This window comes from Diadema antillarum, unplaced genomic scaffold (assembly GCF_040938485.1).
Source record: "Diadema antillarum isolate AM-2024a unplaced genomic scaffold, OU_Dant_1.0 seq00001862_RagTag, whole genome shotgun sequence".
NCBI classification, from domain to species: Eukaryota; Metazoa; Echinodermata; class Echinoidea; order Diadematoida; family Diadematidae; genus Diadema; species Diadema antillarum.
Window position 1 is genome coordinate 217 of NW_027272532.1, and position 21653 is coordinate 21869.

Sequence of the window (21653 nt, forward strand, 5' to 3'; positions counted from 1 at the left end):
ATCCAAAAAAGAGCAATCCTAATAAAAGGTGGGACCCGCCTTTTATTACATATGCTTTGTTTTACTTTGTTTTTGTATGTTTCGGCCATTTCACAAACAATTTTCATCAAATAAACTTAGTAGTCCTCTAAGAATGGTATGTTCTACTAAGTATACTATTTCATAAGTGGTTTCTTGGTATCTCACAAAAAGTTAAAAACCCAATCCTCGTCTCCACCATTGATAATAATATACCATCCCTTTAATATCTTTATCCTTACATCTGTAAAGATGTCCATTAATTGTATACATCAGATATAAGTGACGTGTACGATTTATGTCATAACGAGTCTCTGTCGTACTGTTGTTCTTGTTTTATTAATTTCCTCTTTACATACAGCGTAGAAATTGCCCTTAGTACACACAATGTACCCCCCCCCCCCCCCCCCCCCCATCCTCGATCTCTTTCAATTTCTCGTTGGATCTCTAACGTTCAGCTAGGATCGATCCTACACAACGATTCGAGTAATGTATCGGAATGGCGGAGTGTCGGACGGCGTACACACATTGATCCTCGCTTTCTTGCTCCTGCTTTCCTGAGATTTTGAAAATGGCAGTTCACGAAACACTGATTCTGTAAGTTTGGTATTATGTGTTCTCCCAAATCATGTTATTTATCGCACCTTTGCTCTCAAGGGAGGTACGAGAGACGCACATTTCGTTGTGCTACTGTCAATTATTCCGAATACTCGGTCCCATATATGTAAATCTGTGGTGGTTAAATTATGGCTTCACGGGATGCAACGGATGTGGATAGCCATAGCGCGATGTGATGCTGTGTAAATTACTGTAGACTACAGTCAGGGAGGTGGGATCCACCTCCCTGCTACAGTGCAGTGCAGTGTGTCGATAAAAAGGGGAAATGTTGATGCGTTAACTTTTTAATTTGTTACTATTAGGCTACATTGCTTTTACTCACTCACTGTAAAACTACTGTCATCCTGACCTAGCTACACGCAGCCGCTGTAGGGACAGCGGCTGCACCTCCATTCCTTCGCAGACGTTGTCATTTTTCAGTGTGGTTGTGCGACTCCTTCATGAATATCTTTATTAATCGTGGAAAACTAAAATACAAGGAATTATCGTAATCTATGATAATCATTCAATAATCGGTATGCGATTTTTTTGTTTAATTACGTCAAAAACTCACCGAAATCTGTGGCTGAAATCAGGTCTGTAAACGTCCTTATTGCTTCACTCCTCATCTGCGTGTTATTTGAATGGCATTCACTCTCGTATGCTACAACGTACAACGTAGGTAGTCGGAGAGGCGCCCTCTAGCTCTCCGACTACCAACGTTGTACATTGTTAGTATACGAGAGTGAATGCCATTCAAATAACACGCAGATGAGGAGTGAAGCAATAAGGACGTTTACAGACCTGATTTCAGCCACAGATTTCGGTGAGTTTTTGACGTAATTAAACAAAAAAATCGCGTACCGATTATTGAATGATTATCATAGATTACGATAATTCCTTGTATTTTAGTTTTCCACGATTAATAAAGATATTCATGAAGGAGTCGCACAACCACACTGAAAAATGACAATGTCTGCGAGGGAATAGAGGTGCAGCCGCGTCGCTTCGCGACAGCGGCTGCGTGTAGTTAATCCTGACCTAGCTAGCATGATAGGCCTGGCCTGACCAGACCGCTGTGCGAAGTACAGCGGTCTGACATCTAGACAATCTCTAGTACTAGTGTTTTCCCTTGTATATGACCGTCGCTTTTGACGGCAAAATCACATTAAAATGTCTTATTTTGTTTGATTTTACCAATAAGATGATTTTTACCACTCACCTACATCGTATTTTGCTGATGGTTGAGTTGAATTTGGTGTTTTGTTGGTATCCAGACCTTATTGTTGAATTTTTCGGAGTACGGAGTAGATTGTGCGATGACATCTTTTTCTTCGAGAGCTTGACAAAATCAACAAACTACCATGCATGTGCAACCGGAAGTACCGTGGTAGCGTTTTACGTACGCCCGTGCGTTTTGTGTGTTATGTAAAGCTTGTCGTTTGCTATGTACATGTATTTCTGCGCGTGCTGCTCTGATAATTTGACCTTTGCATGGGTCACTTCCGCTCTGACAAGGTTATGAACTTTTCCGACTCACTACGTTGTTTAATATACGAGAGTGGCCGCCATTCAAATATCACGCAGAAGATGAGGAGTAAGTAATACGGACGCTTACAGACCTGATTTTAATCACAGATTTCGGTGGGTTTTTGACGTAATTGAAAAAAAGATCGCATACTGTACCGATTATTGAATGAATATCATAGACTATGGGGATTCCTTATGTTTTAGTTTTCTACAATTAATAAAGATATTCATGCAGGAAACATACACCCCCCACTGAAAATGACAACGTATACGATTAGGGTAGATGTGTAGTTAGCATAGGCCATAGTCTTACTCTTATGTCTTAGATCTAGTAGTACTCTAGCGTTAGATAGAACCACTAAAAATTTACCTTGATTCATGAAAATCAGCCAGCCCGGATCAGATGTCTTTTTAGGTTTTTTTTTTCTTTTTCTTTTCTTGGTAAATGTATATTCTGAATATTTGGTGCCAGATGCTGTCCAGCTAGCTAGCTAGCTACCTTCAACTTAAGGCCACAGTCTGAACAATTTACATTTTGTTGATAAGGAATTTTTTTTGTAGAAAAAAAATACCCTTTTTACTTAATAAATTGAACTATTAAAGCCAATACATTTGCTCTTAGAATCACCCATTCAAAACCAACCTTTGCTTGATAAGCATCAACTTGCCCCTAATTGGCCTAAATTTCACCTTTATGGAATGCATCACCGTGTACCCCTATTTGTGTTTATCTCAAAATGATATAGGGCCTCTAAAAATAATCTGTATTCAGGCATATAAATGAATCATACATCAATTGGAACTTTCGTTCTTTTTTTAGAATAAGTTTGAGTGGATGGTTCTACGTTTGGAACTCTGGGCCTGGCAGAGAACTAATTAGATATGGTAGACAGGGTTTATTAGACTACCAGCAGCACTTAGATCTAGTTCAAATTTATTGAAATTATTCAGTTTGACAACAAAAGAAAATGTTTTCTTTCACAATGTATTCTCTATCGTGGTATACTTCGTGAGACTGAGAGGTGCAGAGCAAGTAAAAGCCTTTTATTTTTTCACAGCAAAAGGCCCCCAATCTGCTCTGAATTTTAGTGACACAGGTTCAGATTCTACATGCAGAGGAAGATCATTCCAAGACCTAACCCACCCCCAATAAGCTAAAATGCAGTGTCCATCACATGTTCTTCTCCACAGATCATAATGTTATCATTCTAACTACCTCTGTTTCTCTATTATAAACAATGTCAGTGATCAATGTTTCTCTTTCTATGTGAATTATCTTTATGTTTCCTCTCCCCATGTGTGATAAATGTATACATTCTTAATGTTGTACATGCATGCATAGAATTACCTTAATATGTTACTGTGTGTGTCAATAGTTTGGAAGGATGTTTTCAAGACTTTAGTTTCTGTTGAACCTCTTTCACAGACATGTCCAAGATGACAAATTTTTTGTCGAGAGTCGTGATCCCGGCACAAAGGAAGTCCTTGTCATAGACCGGCTGAGTCAAGAAATCATTCTAGAAGGTGAGGAACTAATTTTCAACTCACTTGGTTGTATTCAGAGCTGCCAATGAACAAGCCTTCCTGACTATACAGGAGGCCTCTTGAAGACTTCAGTATATCTCTTCATATCTGGATAAGAGAATATAAAAATCTCCTCGATTTGGGAATTCCATTTGCCCGTAGAGATGCATGCTACATGCAAGTATCTCCTTGATTGCTCTTTGTATTTGGAATATCCCTGATGATAATGGGTGAATGTTGGTAGCTCTGTGTATGTTGTTTAGTCATTGAAACCAGAGAATGCTATGTACACAAGATGTGGCTCTGCAGACGATTTATCTCAGTTTATTCACAGATTTTTATGGAGCACATAGACAGAAGGTTCGCACAGCACAGCTACAGGGATGGGACAATGCCTTTAGGAGCACATTTGTTCAGTTTATTGTCACATTTTTGTATAAGACTTTATTAAAACAAATGAATCATGTAAAGAATTGTAGAAAAGAATACAGGTAATGTTTGTGAAACAGCCTCCATAGGTGAAGAAAGCATTGTTTTCACTCTTAATTAAGGTAAGATTCAAAGGCTAGCTGCCAAAGCTTACATTAAAGCATGGAGAAAATTGAAAGAAAGCTTATCCCTTTGCCTAACAGATTTTTCAGGAATGAAAAAAGCAAAAACAAAACTGGTCACAATGCCTGGCAGTTTGTTACAGGATGCTTTGATTGTTGCAAGAATTTGGAAGAAAAAAAAATAACAACACTGTTTAATACTCCATTATAACACCCTCCACAGATCTGTTTCTTTTATGTCTTGGAGACTTGCATGATGACACAAGTGTCATTAGCATCCAAAACAAAGAAAGAAACAAAAAACAGAAAGTTGCATGAGTGAATTTGAAAGATTCCCAAAAATATGCATTTTTTGGTCAACAGGGTAGATTATGGTTTGAGGTGTTTTGAAGTGTGATTGATTCAGTCATTGGCAGCTTTGTTTATAGATGGCATCTTGATTTCATCTTAATAAAAGCAGTCATTATTTCATGAAAGTTTTTTTTATGAAATCCACATGTACTGCCTGCCATGAAGTTCACTACCAATGTATCTCTTTGTTTTATAGTTAAAAACATAATTCATTTTGAATATCTTTGTGTCTCTCTAAGATGCATCTTAGTCACTTTCTTCTTTCATTATTATTATTTTTTTATATAGGAGAAGTCATTTTGTCAAACAGATATGAGAAATTCTACGGAGCATCATATGAACCAAACAGTAAACTACAATGATGCATATTTTGAATATGACAAAATAAGGTGAGCAAGGCAATTGTGGATACTTCTCTTTTTCTTTTTTTTGATTGTGGTTTTATTTCAAATAATGTTCTCTTTTTTAGGAGAGCTCCGACAATTACTACAGTTTTCTGCCTCCATGGGCCATTTAAGAAATATCAGTAAACTGTTTTTTTTTTCCTCCATCCCTCTACCAGAAAATGGAACGACAATCCCTGCTGGTGCCAGCAGAAAACCTGTCCATGGCCTCATGGGTATCATCAAACTCCTTAGAGGTACAGTACTTTTCAGTGGCACCCAAAGTAGATCAAATTAGAAAAGCACTCTGAGAGCGCAGACCTCCGCCAAGCAGCTCATTTCCACCACTGATCTTGTTCCCCAAATGAGATCAGTAATTTCCACCCATACGTATGCTTGCTGAAAATTGCCCAATTTAATATAGAAGCCTTTTGTTACATCATCAACTTTCAGCTGCGTGGCGCGCCTTGCCCTAGCAGAAACTAGAGCACGCACTTTAGTATGCGTTTGCAAACCTCAAAAACGTGCAGCTTGAACTCCCACGTTCAATGACCCTACCTGCCAAAATAAAAAATCCTTCAAAAAAATCCATTAAAATTCTTGAATCACTACCAAAATTTAATCATCTATTTCTTGTGTCATTCTCAACCTTTCCTGTAAGTTTCATCCAAATCTGTTCACAACTTTTTGAGTTATTTTCCACGCAGACACAACAACAAACACACAAACCAATGCAGATGAAAACATAACCTCCTCCACTGGCAGAGGTACAATGTAACAATGTATTTCAGCGCTAATTTTGTGCTTGTGTTATTCAAGCATCGAGTTGTGTGATTTCTAGCTTTGATAACTTGCAAGTGTTACTTGGATAGTATTTTATAAACCAACTATATAAAATCAATCACCCAAGTAAGCTCACATTTTTAGAAATGGATTGGGGGGGGGGGGGCAAATGACACTCAATGCCAGTCTGTAATGACAATTTATGATTTTTGTGCATCCTGAGCTCTTTGTAATCATGTGACCATGATATTTATCATGCAGCTGGGGAGGCTGGCTTTGGGTGTATAGGTTTGGAAAGTTCCCATTACTAGACCAGGGAGGTAGGTTGATGTAATAATTGCTGTGTTTACCATAGTTAAGGAAGGTCCCAGCAAGTATAGCTGTACCTTGATGTTCCAATCCAGGATATCACAGGAATTATTGTGATTACTTTGTAAAAGATATAGCTTATTTGAGTGTAGCCATGCACAACATGAAGGGGAAAAGGAGTATGGAATTAAAATAAACAAAATCCCACCTCTGTGTTTTCTGGTCAATGTATCCATTTTTTTTCCATAAAATGTTTTGGTGTCAAGAGGACCAGTCACAAGCAAGAGGATGAGCATACCTTAGCATTTCTTTGATCTCTCTCAAAAAGTCTCTGCAACTTCAAAGTTATATCATATTCAAGTGTGATCATGATTCAGTGAAGTTTATGGGAACATTTGAATCTTCAATCCAGTCATATCAGAATACTCAAAAAGATTATTGTATGTTTAGACAGTGAATTCAGCTGTGAACAAAAAAAAAGAAGAGAATATTGTTTTATCTGTGCGCTATTGTGAAACTCCAACATCTCTAGGATATTAGCATTTATCACAACGTAACGTATCTGATGTGCATGTACATCTACATTTGATATTCATTCATTCATGTAAACTTATTTTTCTTTTTCTAAATCAGGACCATATCTTGTGGTGATAACAAAGAAAGAAAAAGTTGGTGAGATCAATGGACAAGTAGTATGGAAGGTGGCTGGAACAGAGACCATCCCCTACAAGAAAACTGATCTACATCTGAATGAGGAACAGGTAAGGGAGCAGACTCTAGGCATTCTTGCAGTTTCTGCAAGGCAGAACGACAAATATCCTCATACCGAGCTCACTGCATCCTTCTATTGTGTTCTTCCAGTCTGTAAAGCTCTGTTAAAATCCATGGATTCTACCATAAAATGTGATTGGCAAATATTTGATTGTAATATCTGTAATGGATTTTGATGCCTGATTGAAATGTGGTTGGGAAGTTTTTGAAAATTTGAAAGTTTATCATTATATTCAACAACGCATTCTGGGTTTCGGTCCGATACAAATACATTGAAACATATTTCACAATAGCAATTCAGTGGTACATATGAATTGCTTTACAAGATATACAAAATATCAATAGTAAAACAAATATGAGTGAATATGATTAAGAAGAAAAAAAACCCTCTCTTCTCTGTTGCCATGCCCAACCATAATGACAGTTGGTATGATAATGTACTGCAGATTATGATGAATGTATTGTGATTGTCCCACAGTGCTGTATTTGTCCAAGATGTCTAAGATACAACGCTTGAGATAAATTTGCATCACATATTTTTTAATGCTCTTCAAGGTAATCAGTCAGAATGTATTGGTCAAAGTTTGTCAAGCTAGATGTGAGATTTACATATGTCATCTCCAAAGCAAACCCTGTATGTGCCACACATTTTGCAGGGTTTTTATATACCGCGAATTTTGCATGTTGGGTCCTATTTGTGAATTCAACGACACATGAAAATATCAACTCCAGTCCAGACATGAATGCAATATGCATGCATGCGTGCATTATGCTGTTGATTTCTGTACTCCACGATCACAAATTCAACCACTCGTGTAATTGTCGAGAAGTTCCGACTTGAGAAGAAAAATTGAACTTGCTGAATATATGGCATATACAATAAACACTTCTTTGGTAACAGAATTGTCACTGCTACTGATACAGTGGACTCCTGTTATAAGGAAGTTCCTCAGGACTGGCAGTTTTCTTTCGTTACATCAAAATTTTGTTATAACTGAATTAATAAAGTGTATAAATATATATATGCTAGTTTTGAGTGCACTGTATTCTGCTTTGATCATGAGTAGAAACAGGACAACAAGACGTACGAGTCCATGGTGCAGTACGCCCTGGAGTGCAACACGTTCTACTTCTCAACGACCTTTGACCTGACACACTCGCTGCAACGACTGTACAACACCAGCCCAGAGTTCCTGCAGATGCCACTCTTTGAAAGGGTACGTCCAGCCCACCACACTTATCTTGTTTGAAAACTTTGGGGATGATTTCTTGCTGTCTTCACATAAATCAGTATGCAGGTTGACTAAAGAAAGTTTCAATTTTTCGTTTTTGTGCCAGAATCTTTTTGTCTACAGAATGACTACAGAATTTGTTGTTATGATTTTCATCTGATTGGGCCATGTTTATCAGTCATTGGCTATTGGTCTGTTTGTAATTTCAAAAAGGTGTGAAAAAGGTTTATAATTTCATATAGGTGTGGAGGTGTCGTGGCTGAGTGGATAAGAGCGCATGTTTCTGAATCACATGAGCATGGTTTGGGTTAGAGCCCCACAAAGCCTACAACATGTTTGCCCTTTAGCAAGTGCACTTTATCCACATTGCTGCTCTCCATCCAGGAGTATAAATGGGTACCTGGTAGGATGAGAATGTTTTTGTTGGTTGATCAGTATGAGGGCACCTGTAAAATGGCGACTGGCTGGAATGCTTCCTAGAGAGTGGAGAGTGAGCGCTGTCAGTGCTGGCGGGAAATCACGTATCCAGATATTGGGGTAATAATAATATGTATGTGCTTTGAGCGTTCTTACAGAGTGGATTTGGCGCAATATGAATTCATATTATCATCATCAGTGGTGGATCCAGAGGGGGGCGCAACCGGGGCACGCCCCCCCTTTATTTTTCATTGAAAACAAAAGAAATAAAAAGAAAAAAATGAAATGAAACCCGGAAGTGGCACCAGAAATATTAGTTGTGCCCCCCTCCCCTTTACAGAGTTCCTGGATCCGCCCCTGACCATTATCATTAAAAATTGTCATACACTTTACATTTTGCTAATATAAGTTAATCTTTCCTATGTTGGTGTTTATTGCTACCCAGGCTGATCAGAGATATGTCTGGAATGGACACATGTTGAGAGAACTCATAGCCCAACCAGAGGTAAGCATACGTGGATACTTCTTCCGGGGGCCTGTTTCTTTTGAGATTGAGCGTAAGTTGCAATCAATCGCAAATTGCGTTTCATAAACAACTTTGCGATTGATTGCTCAATCTACTGAAAGTTATGCTTGACTTTTCTTGAAATCAAGCGTGTCGTTATGAAACAGGACTTAAGCTCGATATTGAAGATACGCTCGATTCACTGAGTTACGCTTATGGAACAGGTCCCAGGTTTGTTGTTTACATTTTATGAGGGAAGCTACCACTTTGGATAAATGGCTGACAGGAGTAGAATCATTTGGAGAGTTCAGATTAGCAAAATCTTGAGAGTTTGATTTAAAAAAAAAATTAGATGAAAATGTTGCAATCAACATGTTTCTGTAAATCATCATATGAAGCTTCATTAGAGCAATATAAAATGTGATCATGAGACCATGATGTCGCATATACAGACTTTTTCTATTGTACTCCTTTGTTGGGTATAATCGATGTTCTTGTTTCTAGTAGAAGATTTTGTGTTACTTCATTAGGTATTGTATTTTCCCCCAATCTTGTCCTCGGTGAAAATTAGCCAGCCCACTCCTGTGTAACAGTATGCCTCAGTCCAACAGGAAGGCCATGGTAAACCAATAAAGGATTTTCCAGTTTTCTTCAGTGGAAAATGATAATTTTCAGACATCTACAGATGCCAAAAAAAAAAATACTCATATGGGCCTGCTGATTAGTGAACAAAGCATAGTAAGAGTTGACAGTGAATTACTGAATGATATGTAAAGCACACACTAGTGTTGTAGTAGGTGTTTGATACATGTGAAATGGATTATAGTACTGAGAGAACTGATTTTCTTTTTCCTTTGATCTTTTTTTCATTTCAGCTTGCCAAATTCATTCTGCCTGTCATGGTTGGTTGTATCCTTTACAGATGAAATATGGTGAACAAAGTGATCTTTATCTTTGGATAAAGACTTTTGTGTAAAATTGATGTGCAGTGCTTAGTGGTGGATAAACACTGACAAATTTGAAACCACAAGGCATTCAAGCTGATCACTTTGATTATCTTTTTTATGAGTAGGAAAGGCAGGAAAAATACGCCAAACTAGAATAGGATGTAGATGTTTTCTTGATTGTTGTGATAGTCACGTACAAATTATCATTCTCATTACTCACTCTAGCCCATTTATGGTTAATTCTGATTACAAAAGGATTTGGCCCTTGAGGAATATGTGTTGGAACAAACTTAATTTGTCTTCTGTGGTTTGATTTGGAATAGTATTGTCAGCTTTGAAATATGCTTTGATTTTGATTATTATTATTTTTTGAAATGACTGGTAAGGTTGTAGAGAAATGAAAGTCATTCATTCAGATGAAATTGCTGCATCCATGTGAAGGGCAAGTTTCCCCAGTGAACATATGGATGGATTGAATACAGTAATATTAGTAGAACACATAAGTGAAGTTTTAGGAGAAGGGAACAATCCGAAATACTTCCTTAGCACTCATTACCGATCAGTCGTGTCAATAAGAATTGGCATAGTGAACAGGCAACGATTTGATTACGTCGTCATCTCGCGGCGAAGCTGCCTGCGGGCCGGCACACGCTTCTACATGCGTGGTCTGGATGAGGTTGGCCAGGCGGCAAACTTCGTGGAGACGGAGCAGATCGTGCAATACAACGGTAGCCGTGCATCCTTCGTCCAGGTACGTTGCAAGGGTGATTTTGGAATTCATCGAAGACTTAAGACTTAAAATGTAAGAAAAGAAGTAATCGAGAGATGTCCGGAAGAATGCCATTTAGAAATGACCAAATCCATTGCCTTGCTGTTAGTAACATCATCCTATGTGTTGTTTTGAAAGTATTGCCATCATCTGTAAGTGTCTTTTATGGAAAACCATTATAATTGTGCCTTTTGCACATTAATGATATCTTAACAGAAATCTGATCGATGTAATTGTTTGTACTTGGAAGCCAATATCTGGTTTACAAAGATCCATCTCTCTGCTCTCTTATATTTTGGCATTAGTTATATGTAAGGGAATTAGCCTACAGTTAGTACTGTTATTGATTGTAGTTAGCTTCAAGGGTATAATAATTGGCAGCATTATTGGCATCATTCTTAAAACCAGCATATAAGATATTGGCAAAGTATTTCTTCTCCCACTGTTGCATCTCATATTCATGTTTAAATGCTGTCTGGTTGCCTTGACCAAATGCAATGTTTACTGTGCAATTTATGCCTCACCTTGTCTCCTTAACCAGGCGAGAATGAGTCCTGAGTATACTCGAGCAGGTGTTTATTGGAAATGCATGTAGTAGCAAAATCAGTCCGTCCTCAACAGGTTAAAAAGCAAACATACAAACTTATCATGCCTACTGATGTGATTTTCTTTCCCCCGCTGCAGACACGAGGGTCCATTCCTCTGTTCTGGTCTCAGAGACCAAACCTCAAGTACAAGCCTCTCATTCAGATCAGTGAATCACAGAACCATGTGAGTAGCAGTGTTGCAGTAATTAAAGAGTGAGGTATACCATGGACCTTTGTTGTAGGTCCATGGGTATACAGACCTCTTCTCTCAGCACGACAGAAAATTTGCCACAAACTGACAAAATTGCTTTTCACCGATGTAAATTAACACCAATTATTCAGTGTAGTGAGAGTAGCCATGGTGAATAATCCTGATAATTTGTATTAGATAGAAAGTTACATTCAAAGATAAACATTGCAAAACACTTTGTAAAACTCTGAGAAAAACAAACCATCATTAACAAACAGTTGAATGAACTTTTACAGTTTTGGTTATTTTGTTAATTCCTTGTGTACTGCCCTCTCTCGCTGGAAACTCGACAGCATTTTTGCAGTAGCATAGCAGAAAACTGATTTCTAAAAGAAAATAGGAATTCCACAAAATTTACATTGCTAGGACATCCAATTTTCCCTAAACTTTCTCTGAGTATGTCACTAATCTCTCTGCATTTGCTGAATTCACATGTCTGTTATGGGGAAACTGTCACTTCAAAAGTAGTTAAAGTCATCAAAATTCTGAAAACTTTCATAAAAATTAGAAAAAGTAGGATGGCACAAATGTATAAGACTGTATATGTGCCCTGAGAATGCTTTTATTATAGCTTATTGTGAAATTAACACCTCACCTTCTATAATTTGGATATATTCATTTGTTGCCCATGATAAGTGAGTGAGAAATCTGGTTGCAAACTTTTTCCTTTGTTAAAAGAAAGTCACATAAAAAAACCCAACAAAGCAAAAAAGGAGGCTGTGTAAGTGAGCTAATGATACAAAGTCATGTCAGGTATTTAAGGAAAGACTTGAAGTAGGGTATAGGTCTGTGGAATTAGTCTATTTTTAATAGCTTGCTTATGTTTTATCTGTTCAATTTGTTTATTTCTAGCTGGATGCCTTTAAGAGACACTTTGATGACCAAGTTGTCAACTATGGCAACCAAGTTCTCATCAACCTGGTGGGTAATATTCACATTCATTTTTTCCTCTCCTGTTCACACCACATCCTATCTTTAGCCTTTTTCCCCTTTTACCACCGGAATAAGACGTGCAAACAAATGAAGAATGTACATTCCTCACCATTGTATCATGCTGTATGGGAAAGATAGTGTCTATTTTATCATGCTATGTTAGATTATTCAAGGTTTGGGTGTAAATTCATGTCAAAGTATATCCATTTTCTTCTCTATTTAAGTCATGAGCACTGAAGAGCTGTTCTTGTTTACATATGTATGCCTGTTGTGTCCACGTAAATTCTTTTAACTGAGAAAATGTAAAAATATATATCAAAACTATATGTAGCCCCATAAGAGAGCTCCATATTTTGTAGTTTTTTTTTAGATGGTCAGTTTTGTCCATGATACTGTAGTTGTTTCACTCCGGTGTTTAGTTTGTTTGTTTGTTTTATTTCAGATTGACCACAAGGGAGTCGAAGATCGGTTGGAGAAGATGTTTGCCAAGACTGTGTATGAGTCGGCAAACAGCATGATGAGGTAAAGAATGAATTTTTTAAATGCAATATTTTCACAGATGACCACAGAAAAGCCTAAACCTTTCATGTATGGTGTTTTTACCGTTATCATTTCTGTGATTGCATTGTATACTGTCTCCTTTTCCCAGGTATGAATCATTTGATTTCCACCATGAATGCCGCAAGATGAGGTGGGACCGACTCTCGATCCTTATGGACAGACTAGCCAAGGACCAGGAACACTTTGGGTAGGAAATGTGAATCTTTGTCTACCCCTTTGTGAAACATTGACTGGTATTCAGAGATTTAGAGGCAAGCAAGTTCACTTAAATGAAAGAAGTTGGATTGATAATAGCAGTACACCAAGATTTTACCCTGAAAGTTGCATCAGAGTCTCAAGTAATGATAGTGGCCCATGTGGTGGTGGTGGTAATGATGATGATGATGATAATGAGATGATGATGATAATGATGATGATGAAAATGATGTAGGCATTCCAGTTGACTTGACATAATGTGATTACGGCTGTTTCTACAAGATTTTAGCAGCTCCTTAAGGTCTTTGGCAATTTTGGCAATCGTATCTCAGATCTTTTTCCAAAATGCTTGTTGTAAATTGAAACATTGCAAATGCCCATAAATTTGATTGAGGTGATTGTTGTAGCAACTTCAATTATGGCATGAAGGTAACCAAGATGAAAATGACTGTGATTGTGATTGATGATAGTGATGATGTTGATGAAATGGTCAGTGGCAGTGATGAAGTCGGTAATGATAATAGTGATGATGATGATGATGATGAAATTATAGAGATTGATCACATAATTATGTAATATGTTTCCCTTTCACGTCAGGTATTTCCTCATGGATGCCAACAATGAACTAGTGATGCACCAGACTGGTGTATTCAGGACCAACTGCATGGACTGCCTAGATAGGACCAATGTGGTCCAAAGTCTTCTGGCTGGAAGGGCCTTACAGGACCAGCTCCTGGTGAGTTGCCATGGGAACCAGGACCAGTTGTGTTTTTTTGCTACCTGTCGGAAAGCCTTAGTTTAAGTGCGCTGTGGAATGAGATCTGTAAATATTACTTGTATTCATCAGCTTTTATAAGTGTTTCTTAACTACACATAGAGTATAGAATACAAATATGTTTCAGTATTCAGTATAAATATTTTCAGTATAAATATGAAGTATTGCACAGTGAGCATTATTTATTCTTTCTCATAAAAGATATTGGTCAAAAGCAGTCAATTTTGTGATTTTGGGTTGTTGCTGAAAATAAACATGTGATTAAGCAAGGAAAGTTGAAGCGCAATTGAAACACTGAACTATTTTACAGCTATTTCTTACTTATTCAGTCTTTCAAATCAAGTTCCTTCAGTAAACTGGACATGTTTAAGAATGAAAAATTTAAATATACATGTAACATTTTTTCTTTTCTAATCTCCTTCATCTTCTCTTTTCAGAAAATGGGAGTGCTGAAACCCGGGCGAGAGATTCGATGATGCAGTAAATGCCACATTTCTTTCAACATTTAAGAACAGTAAGTGAATTAGGAACAAGATTTAATCTGGGATCAATTTGTTTATTTTTGTCTAGGAGAACTGACCCAACAGAGCTTGTTCGAACAGCAGGCAGTGACATGGTGGAACATGTCAATGAAAAATGGTCTCTTTATTGAACAAATAAGAGAGACAGTATGACCAGTTGAGTGTGAAAAAAAGAGGAACAGTTTTACTGCGGCTACGCCATGGGCACTTTCTGCAGACAATCCTCAAAAACCCCTCTCTCTTTTTAAACAGGAGGTATTAGTTGTTATATATATCCTAATAAAAAAGAAAAACACACACATGTGCACTCAAGCAAATGGAAAACAGGATCAACAAAAGCAACCACCCTAAGTGTTCAGAAAGTGTTCTGAAACAAAACAAGCCATTAATGACTTTAGCCTCTTAAATGTATGTGCTACTCCAGTGTTTGACATGACATTGTAATTTGCAAAGTGTTAAATTGTCACAATTACCAAACTGTCATGTGATTTTGTTTGGTGACTTGCATAACTGTATACTTCCTTTTGCATGATAACCATGAAACCAGTGAGATGATTCAAGTCGTCCCGTGTGTTCCATCTCTCTCTTGCTGTCTCTAGCTTGGGCCGACAATGCGGATGCCTGCTCAAGACAGTATGCTGGTACCGGAGCTCTCAAGACAGACTTTACTAGGTACAGTGTCAGCCCCTTCCTCTCCAACCTCCCAAATGACTGCATTTGTGACCACCTAGCTCAAAACCCACAAAAAGCTGCAGATTAGAATTCTGTGTCATGGACCAAGATAAGTCACATGGGTTGATTGACTTAAATTCTCTAAGTATGTCTTACCTGGGAGAGTAATCTTTTCTCCAGCTGCTGTCAAAATTTGGCAGCTTCAAACCAAACCGAAATTGAGATGTTAACAGTTTTTCTAGACCCATTTTTATGCCTCCGCCACGAAGTGGTGCCAGAGGCATTATGTTTTTCGGGTTGTCCGTCCCGTCCGTCCGTCCTTCCGTCCGTCCGTAATGAATTTTGTGGACAGCGTAACTGAAAAACCTTTTGAGGTATCTTAATGAAACTTGGCATGTATGTGTATTAGGGGGTGAAAATTGTGCCTCTCAACTTTTGAGTGCCCATGCTCAAGGTCAAAAGTCAAAAGGTCAAGGTCAAATACGTAAAATCTCACTATTTCCACCATATCTATGCAATGCCTGAAGATATTTTCTTTAAACTTAGTGTACAAATGTATTACCCAATTAAGATTCTCAGGTGAAAGTTTGGGGTCATGAGGTCAAAGGTCAAAGGTTGAAAGGTCAAGTAAAAATATTAAAACTTCACTTTTTTCGCTGTACCTTGGAAATTGTTCAAGGTATCTTCATGGAACATAGTATATATATGTACTTACTGGCAGTGATTGTCTAGAGAATTTAGGGTTCATGGGTCCAAGGTCAGAGGTCCAAGGTCAAGGGCAACACTTCAGAATTTTACTATTTCCCTCATATTTATGCAATGCCAGCAGGATTATTATTATTATTTTTTTTACACTTGGTATATGCATGTATAACTGAATAGAGATTCTCTGGAAACTTTTTTTTTTTTTTTTGCCTCAAAGGTCGAAAGGTCAAAGATCAAGGGAAAGGGCTGAACTAACTCTTTTCCTCCATATCTCGGAAGTGGCTTAAGTTATCTTGAAACTTACTACATATTTATGCATGTCCTGCCTGTCGGTGATTATCCTATTAATTTTAGGGTCAAAGGCCAGATGAAAATGGTAACCATGTACTTTTCAATACAGAAATTGCATTTTTTCTCCATACCTTGAAAATTAATCAATGCATAAACTTATGAATGAGTCAAAGTCAAGTTAAAGTCCTTAAATCCCCAAATACATGCTCTCCTACTCATCCAATTAAACCTAGGTCAAGGAAGGTGAACATTCAACACATTTGTGACAAAGTTGTCATTTTAATATTTTGCCAATTTTGTGAAAATGTAATTACACATTGTCCACATGTACTATAGACCTATTAGGAGAATCATGCATTATGGCGGAGGCATACCAGTCGCCTTAGCGACATTTCTAGTTTTTTTTTTTCAGATGGTGCTGCTTTCACAGGAAAATAGAATATGTATTCATTGATACTTCTGTACAGCATGCCAGTGTGACCCTTATCCTTAAATCTTCTTTTCTCCCTTTTTCTATGAGACTGCACCTCTAAACTCTCTCTTATTACAATCATTTTTAAATTGGGTGAGGCTGGTCCATGTTTAACGAGTTATATATCATTTTAAAGCTTAGAGCTTACTCTTTTAGAATATGTAGAAAAGTGGAAACTCACTTTGGCCTACTTTTTGTGGGTTTTGAGCTTGGTAGTCACAGTTTATAGTTCTGTCAGCTTGGCTTTCTATGTTCTAAATTAGAGACTGACCATACCGTTCAATGAAAGTCACGGCTTTCAACCTGACGAAATGTAATGACTGAAGGAGATCAGATTGACAATTAATTTTATTCATACTTTGCATGAGATGCAGTTTCAGTTTGTTAACCCTCTTCCATGATTGTATAACCATCTCCTCCTTCATCTCGATCGTAGATACATAAAGGTAGTTATAACATTTATGTTTTCAATAAGACTTGTCAGTCTTTAAAGTGAAGGATGCAAGAAAAATTACAGTTTCACTAGAAATGAAAGTGCAGTTCAAATTTTATTGTTTTGTTGTTTTCTCTATTCCAGTAACCAAAAGGTAGGAACTTTCACCCTCTTGTGTGTGTACATAATTACATATAAGTATGATGTGTTTCCTGTTTCCTCTCTGATCTGTATTACAGGACTGGGAAGAGGACCAGGTTCGGCCTGGTCAGGGACGGTGTCAACTCATTAATCCGATACTACTTGAACAACTTTGTGGACGGCTACAGGCAGGTGGGTTGGCAGATTTGGATGACTTTCCATTCACCCTCACAAACTTGTGTAGCAGATCGCTATGTCGTTATGTCTGTTCTTGCTTTTGTTTCAATGCAAGTAGCAATTTACAATTTGCAACTCTCAAGAATGTATGCATGTATGTGATTATCTCTGTAAAATTTTTTTAATTGTTTGTGCTGGAATATGTTTAAATATTTTTCAGGATGCCATTGACCTGTTGCTTGGCAACTACGAGATAGAGGAAGGTGAAGGGGTGGTACGACCTTCTCCGCTTCGCAAGAGCAGAGATGCCAAGTTCATGCTGGTAAGATTAACCCGTCGAGGATGAGTTCTGAGTATACTCGGGCAAGCTTCTATGGGAAATGCTTGTTGTAGCAAAATCAAACTGTCCTCAACGGGTCAAGATTCATGAACCTAAATTGAAATCATACTACTGTATTAAAATCAGTGCATCATTCTGTTTGTTTGTTCTAATGTCTCTCAAATTTTATGTTAGCAGTTACTAATATCCTTTGTCATAATGTCAATATTGACGATAACCTGTCAAGAAAGTTTGGAGACACCTTAGTATAGATTTTTCCCCCCTCATTGACCAGCATCAATTGAAAGTCTGCCCCCCTGCATAGTCCCATACATTGAATGTGAGGTTAGGTTTCAAAGATGACAAACTGCAGACTATGCTCGCTCTAAAGGTTTTTACATGATTGTGTTCTATACTCGTAATCATCAATCCTTATTGATTAGACTCAACGGATAAGACCATGAACTGTTAATTGCAAGGTCTGTGCTTCAAGTGCCGCGGCTGCAGCATGTATATATATATATCCCAAAGCAAGATATTTTATTCTCATTGCTTCGCTTTGTTAGGGATTTTAAACGGTGGTCCTGTGGTAGCTAGCTTACAGTGATTCATTGCTTCCTTAGCAATCACTACAAACAAGTTGATTCAATTTCAAATTCAAATCATATATTTCAAAGAAAGAATCTGTTTGGTCTTTCTCCCAGTCCCTGAAGGTCATTGTCCCCGCCGAACGAGTTCGAGCAGGGGACTATGAAACGGGCTCCGTACGTGTGTGTGTCCGTGTGTCCGTCCGTCCGTCCGTCCGTCCGTCTGTGCGTCCGTGTGTGATCAAATTGTTCAATTTGCTACTTCTCTGTCATTTATGAGCCAATTTTGATCTGTTTGCTTTATGTGATAGCACTACATGGGAGCTTTGTAACTTCTATACAGAATTTCAGTTGTGACCTTTGACCTTGACCTTTGACCTTTCTTGTACATTTTGCTTCAAAATGATACTCCTTCGCCATTTCTAACCCGATTTCGATTCCGTTTGCTTAGTGTGATGGCACTAGGTGAGGGCTTCAAAACTTTTACACAGAATTTTGACCTTTGACTTCTTTGACCTTTGACCTTGATTTTTGACCTATACTGTACATTGGCTACAAAATGCTACTCCTTCGCCATTTCTAACCCGATTTCGATTCTGTTTGCTTTATGTGATGGCACTAGGTGAGGGATTCAAAACTTTTACACAGAATTTTGACCTTTGACTTCTTTGACCTTTGACCTTGATTTTTGATCTATATTGTACATTTTGCTACAAAATGCTACTCCTTCACCATTTCTAACCCAATTTCGATTCCGTTTGCTTTACGTGATGGCACTAGGTGAGGGCTTCAAAACTTATACACAGAATTTTGACCTTTGACTTCTTTGACCTTTGACCTTGATTTTTGACCTATATTGTACATTTTGCTACAAAATGCTACTCCTTCGCCATTTCTAACCCAATTTCGATTCCGTTTGCTTTATGTGATGGCACTAGGTGAGGGCTTCAAAACTTCTACATAGAATTTTGACCTTTGACTTCTTTGACCTTTGACCTTGATTTTTGACCTGTATTGTACATTTTGCTACAAAATGCTACTCCTTCGCCATTTCTAATCCAATTTTACCTCCGTTTGCTTTATGTGATGGCACTAGGTGAGGGCTTCAAAACTTCTACACAGAATTTTGACCTTTGACTTCCTTGACCTTTGACCTTGATTTTTTACCTATATTGTATATTGGCTACAAAATGCTACTCCTTAGCCATTTCAAACCCGATTTCGATTCTGTTTGCCTTATGTGATGGCACTAGGTGAGGGCTTCAAAATTTCTACACAGAATTTTGACCTTTGACTTCTTTGACCTTTGACCTTGATTTTTTACCTATATTGTGCATTTTGCTACTAAATGCTACTTCCGGCGGGGACATATATTACGCACCGCGTAATTTCTACTTTTCCTTGTTTTGAAATTGTTGGAATGTATGATATAAAGCATATAACTGTAGGTGAAGGAAACAATGTTATCAGTGTGAACAGTTTGATTTTTAATGTCAAATGATATCAAGGGATGAATAGTGTATAGAAGTACATGTAGAAGGGTTTTCAAGATGCGAGAGGCACTGCTTTTGAAATCCATGTCTTGTGTGCTTTTTGGCTGTTCCAAGTCCTACTTTATATGATTTAATTTGATTTGATGTGACTTCATGCTAATTTACTTGATTTAACCCGTTGAGGATGAATCCTGAGTATACTGGGGCAAGTGTCTATGGGAAATGCGTGTTGTAGCAAAACCATTCCGTCCTCAATGGGTTAAGTGCATTCATCTTCATCCAAAGTCAGTGTGCACAAACTAGGTCACCAGGAAGACTTAGCCTTTTATATGTGATCACAGCTTTTAAATTTGTAATTGAATTGTTGTCTTGTTTCTTTCGTCTCCATAGTTACCAGCAATCGCCATGGTTGCCTTCTCAATGCTGCTTATCAGCGTCCTCATTCCATCCGGTGAGTTCAGTTTTGAGGATAAAAGGAAGAATCAGAACCAATTCCATTCTGTTCTCAGAGTCCCTGTTTGACAACTTGAACAACCTAATTTGATGAGTAAAGTCGTGTACAGAAATCCACCTTGAAGATTGATCAGATACATCTATGCATGTTGAATTCCTCCTGTATTAAGATGTCTGCCCACGTTTTGTGTGTGGTTTGAGATGGAAAAACAAATTGTGAGGCTTCGATAGTGGATTTTTTTTTTCTGTTCTGTATACCATACTGGATTGATGATACCGCAGTCTTTTGCGTTAGCTTAGTGCTGGTTCAAAGTGAGATATTCTTGCACAAGGCATTGGGCAGTGGTTGGCACAGGGTACCTGCATAGCTAGCCACCTCTGTGTTCACAGATAATTGGGCTATGTGAGTTTGTGTAGAATCAGTCTCCAGTGGTGATAAATGGCTGTGATGTCACACCTTGGAACTCTGTAGACCTGTTTGGTTTGGGCGCTATTTTTTATGTTTAATGTTTATTCTAGCCATAACTTGGGGGCTTCAGTATGCCTAACGATAGTTGATTAATCACTGACATAGCGATGCACCTGACTCATTGCATAACCCATTGCATCATCTTTTCTTCTTGTGTTGGAAGCACCCCATTTATAGCCAACAGAAGCTTCAGTGTTTTAAAACCAAATTAGTCTATAGCCTGCATTTCACAGAACATAAGAAGTAACAGAGCAGTGTAGTGACAATTGATTTATTTTGTGTGTCTATGTACACCACAGCTGAGCTGCACCTACAGATAGCCTACATCCTCTTCTGGCTGGCGGCGACTGGTGTCTGCATCGTCCTCATGGGGCTCTTCGGCACGGAGTTCGTCGACCAGCCCAAACTCTCGCAGGCCAAAATCAAGAGCGACTGAGCAGACGGTGTCCTTCTCCCGACACGTTCACTTCGCAAAGTCGCTACGTACCAACGGACCGAAATCTTTGCAGCCTAGGAAGTCGTATACCATTTTGATACTGTCGGTATGATGATTCATTTTGTACACTCATTGTGTGCCAGGGTATACATCAAAGGTTGCTTCCAGTGAAAAATGTGTGTTTTTGTGTGTTTGTGTCTCTTTTTGTGTACCAATTTTTTTCCCCCATCACTCAATCCTAACCCTTAACATTTTCATTTTACTTACTCACTAAATTATTTTTTCCCTCTTGATTTGGGGGGGGGGGGGGGAGAGAGGGGGAGGAATATGGTAAGACAGAGAAATAGATTAGCAGTTCACTATATTATCCTTTCACATACCACATTCATGTTTTTTAGCATGCAGCAGAGTGCTATGTGGGTTCTCTCAGTAGTTGGCATGCCGTCATTGTCTCTCTGTGTGTGGATCGTAGTGAATTGTATTGTAGGCATGACGT

General features: G+C 38.1%; 1 protein-coding gene across 1 annotated transcript; it reads left to right on the plus strand.

Moving 5' to 3' along the window:
- Positions 1–511: 511 nt before the first annotated feature.
- LOC139712824 (phosphatidylinositol-3-phosphatase SAC1-like) lies at positions 512–21396 on the plus strand. The gene is given in 20 exon segments (XM_071624615.1): positions 512–615; positions 3572–3669; positions 5134–5211; positions 6680–6807; positions 7885–8034; positions 8912–8971; positions 9847–9880; positions 10482–10669; positions 11372–11458; positions 12377–12445; positions 12900–12979; positions 13107–13205; positions 13811–13949; positions 14426–14440; positions 14442–14502; positions 15109–15181; positions 17322–17415; positions 17621–17722; positions 20190–20250; positions 21021–21396. Coding segments are annotated over 20 exon segments (1779 nt in total). The 5' UTR covers positions 512–589; the 3' UTR covers positions 21158–21396.
- The last annotated feature ends 257 nt before the right edge of the window (positions 21397–21653 follow it).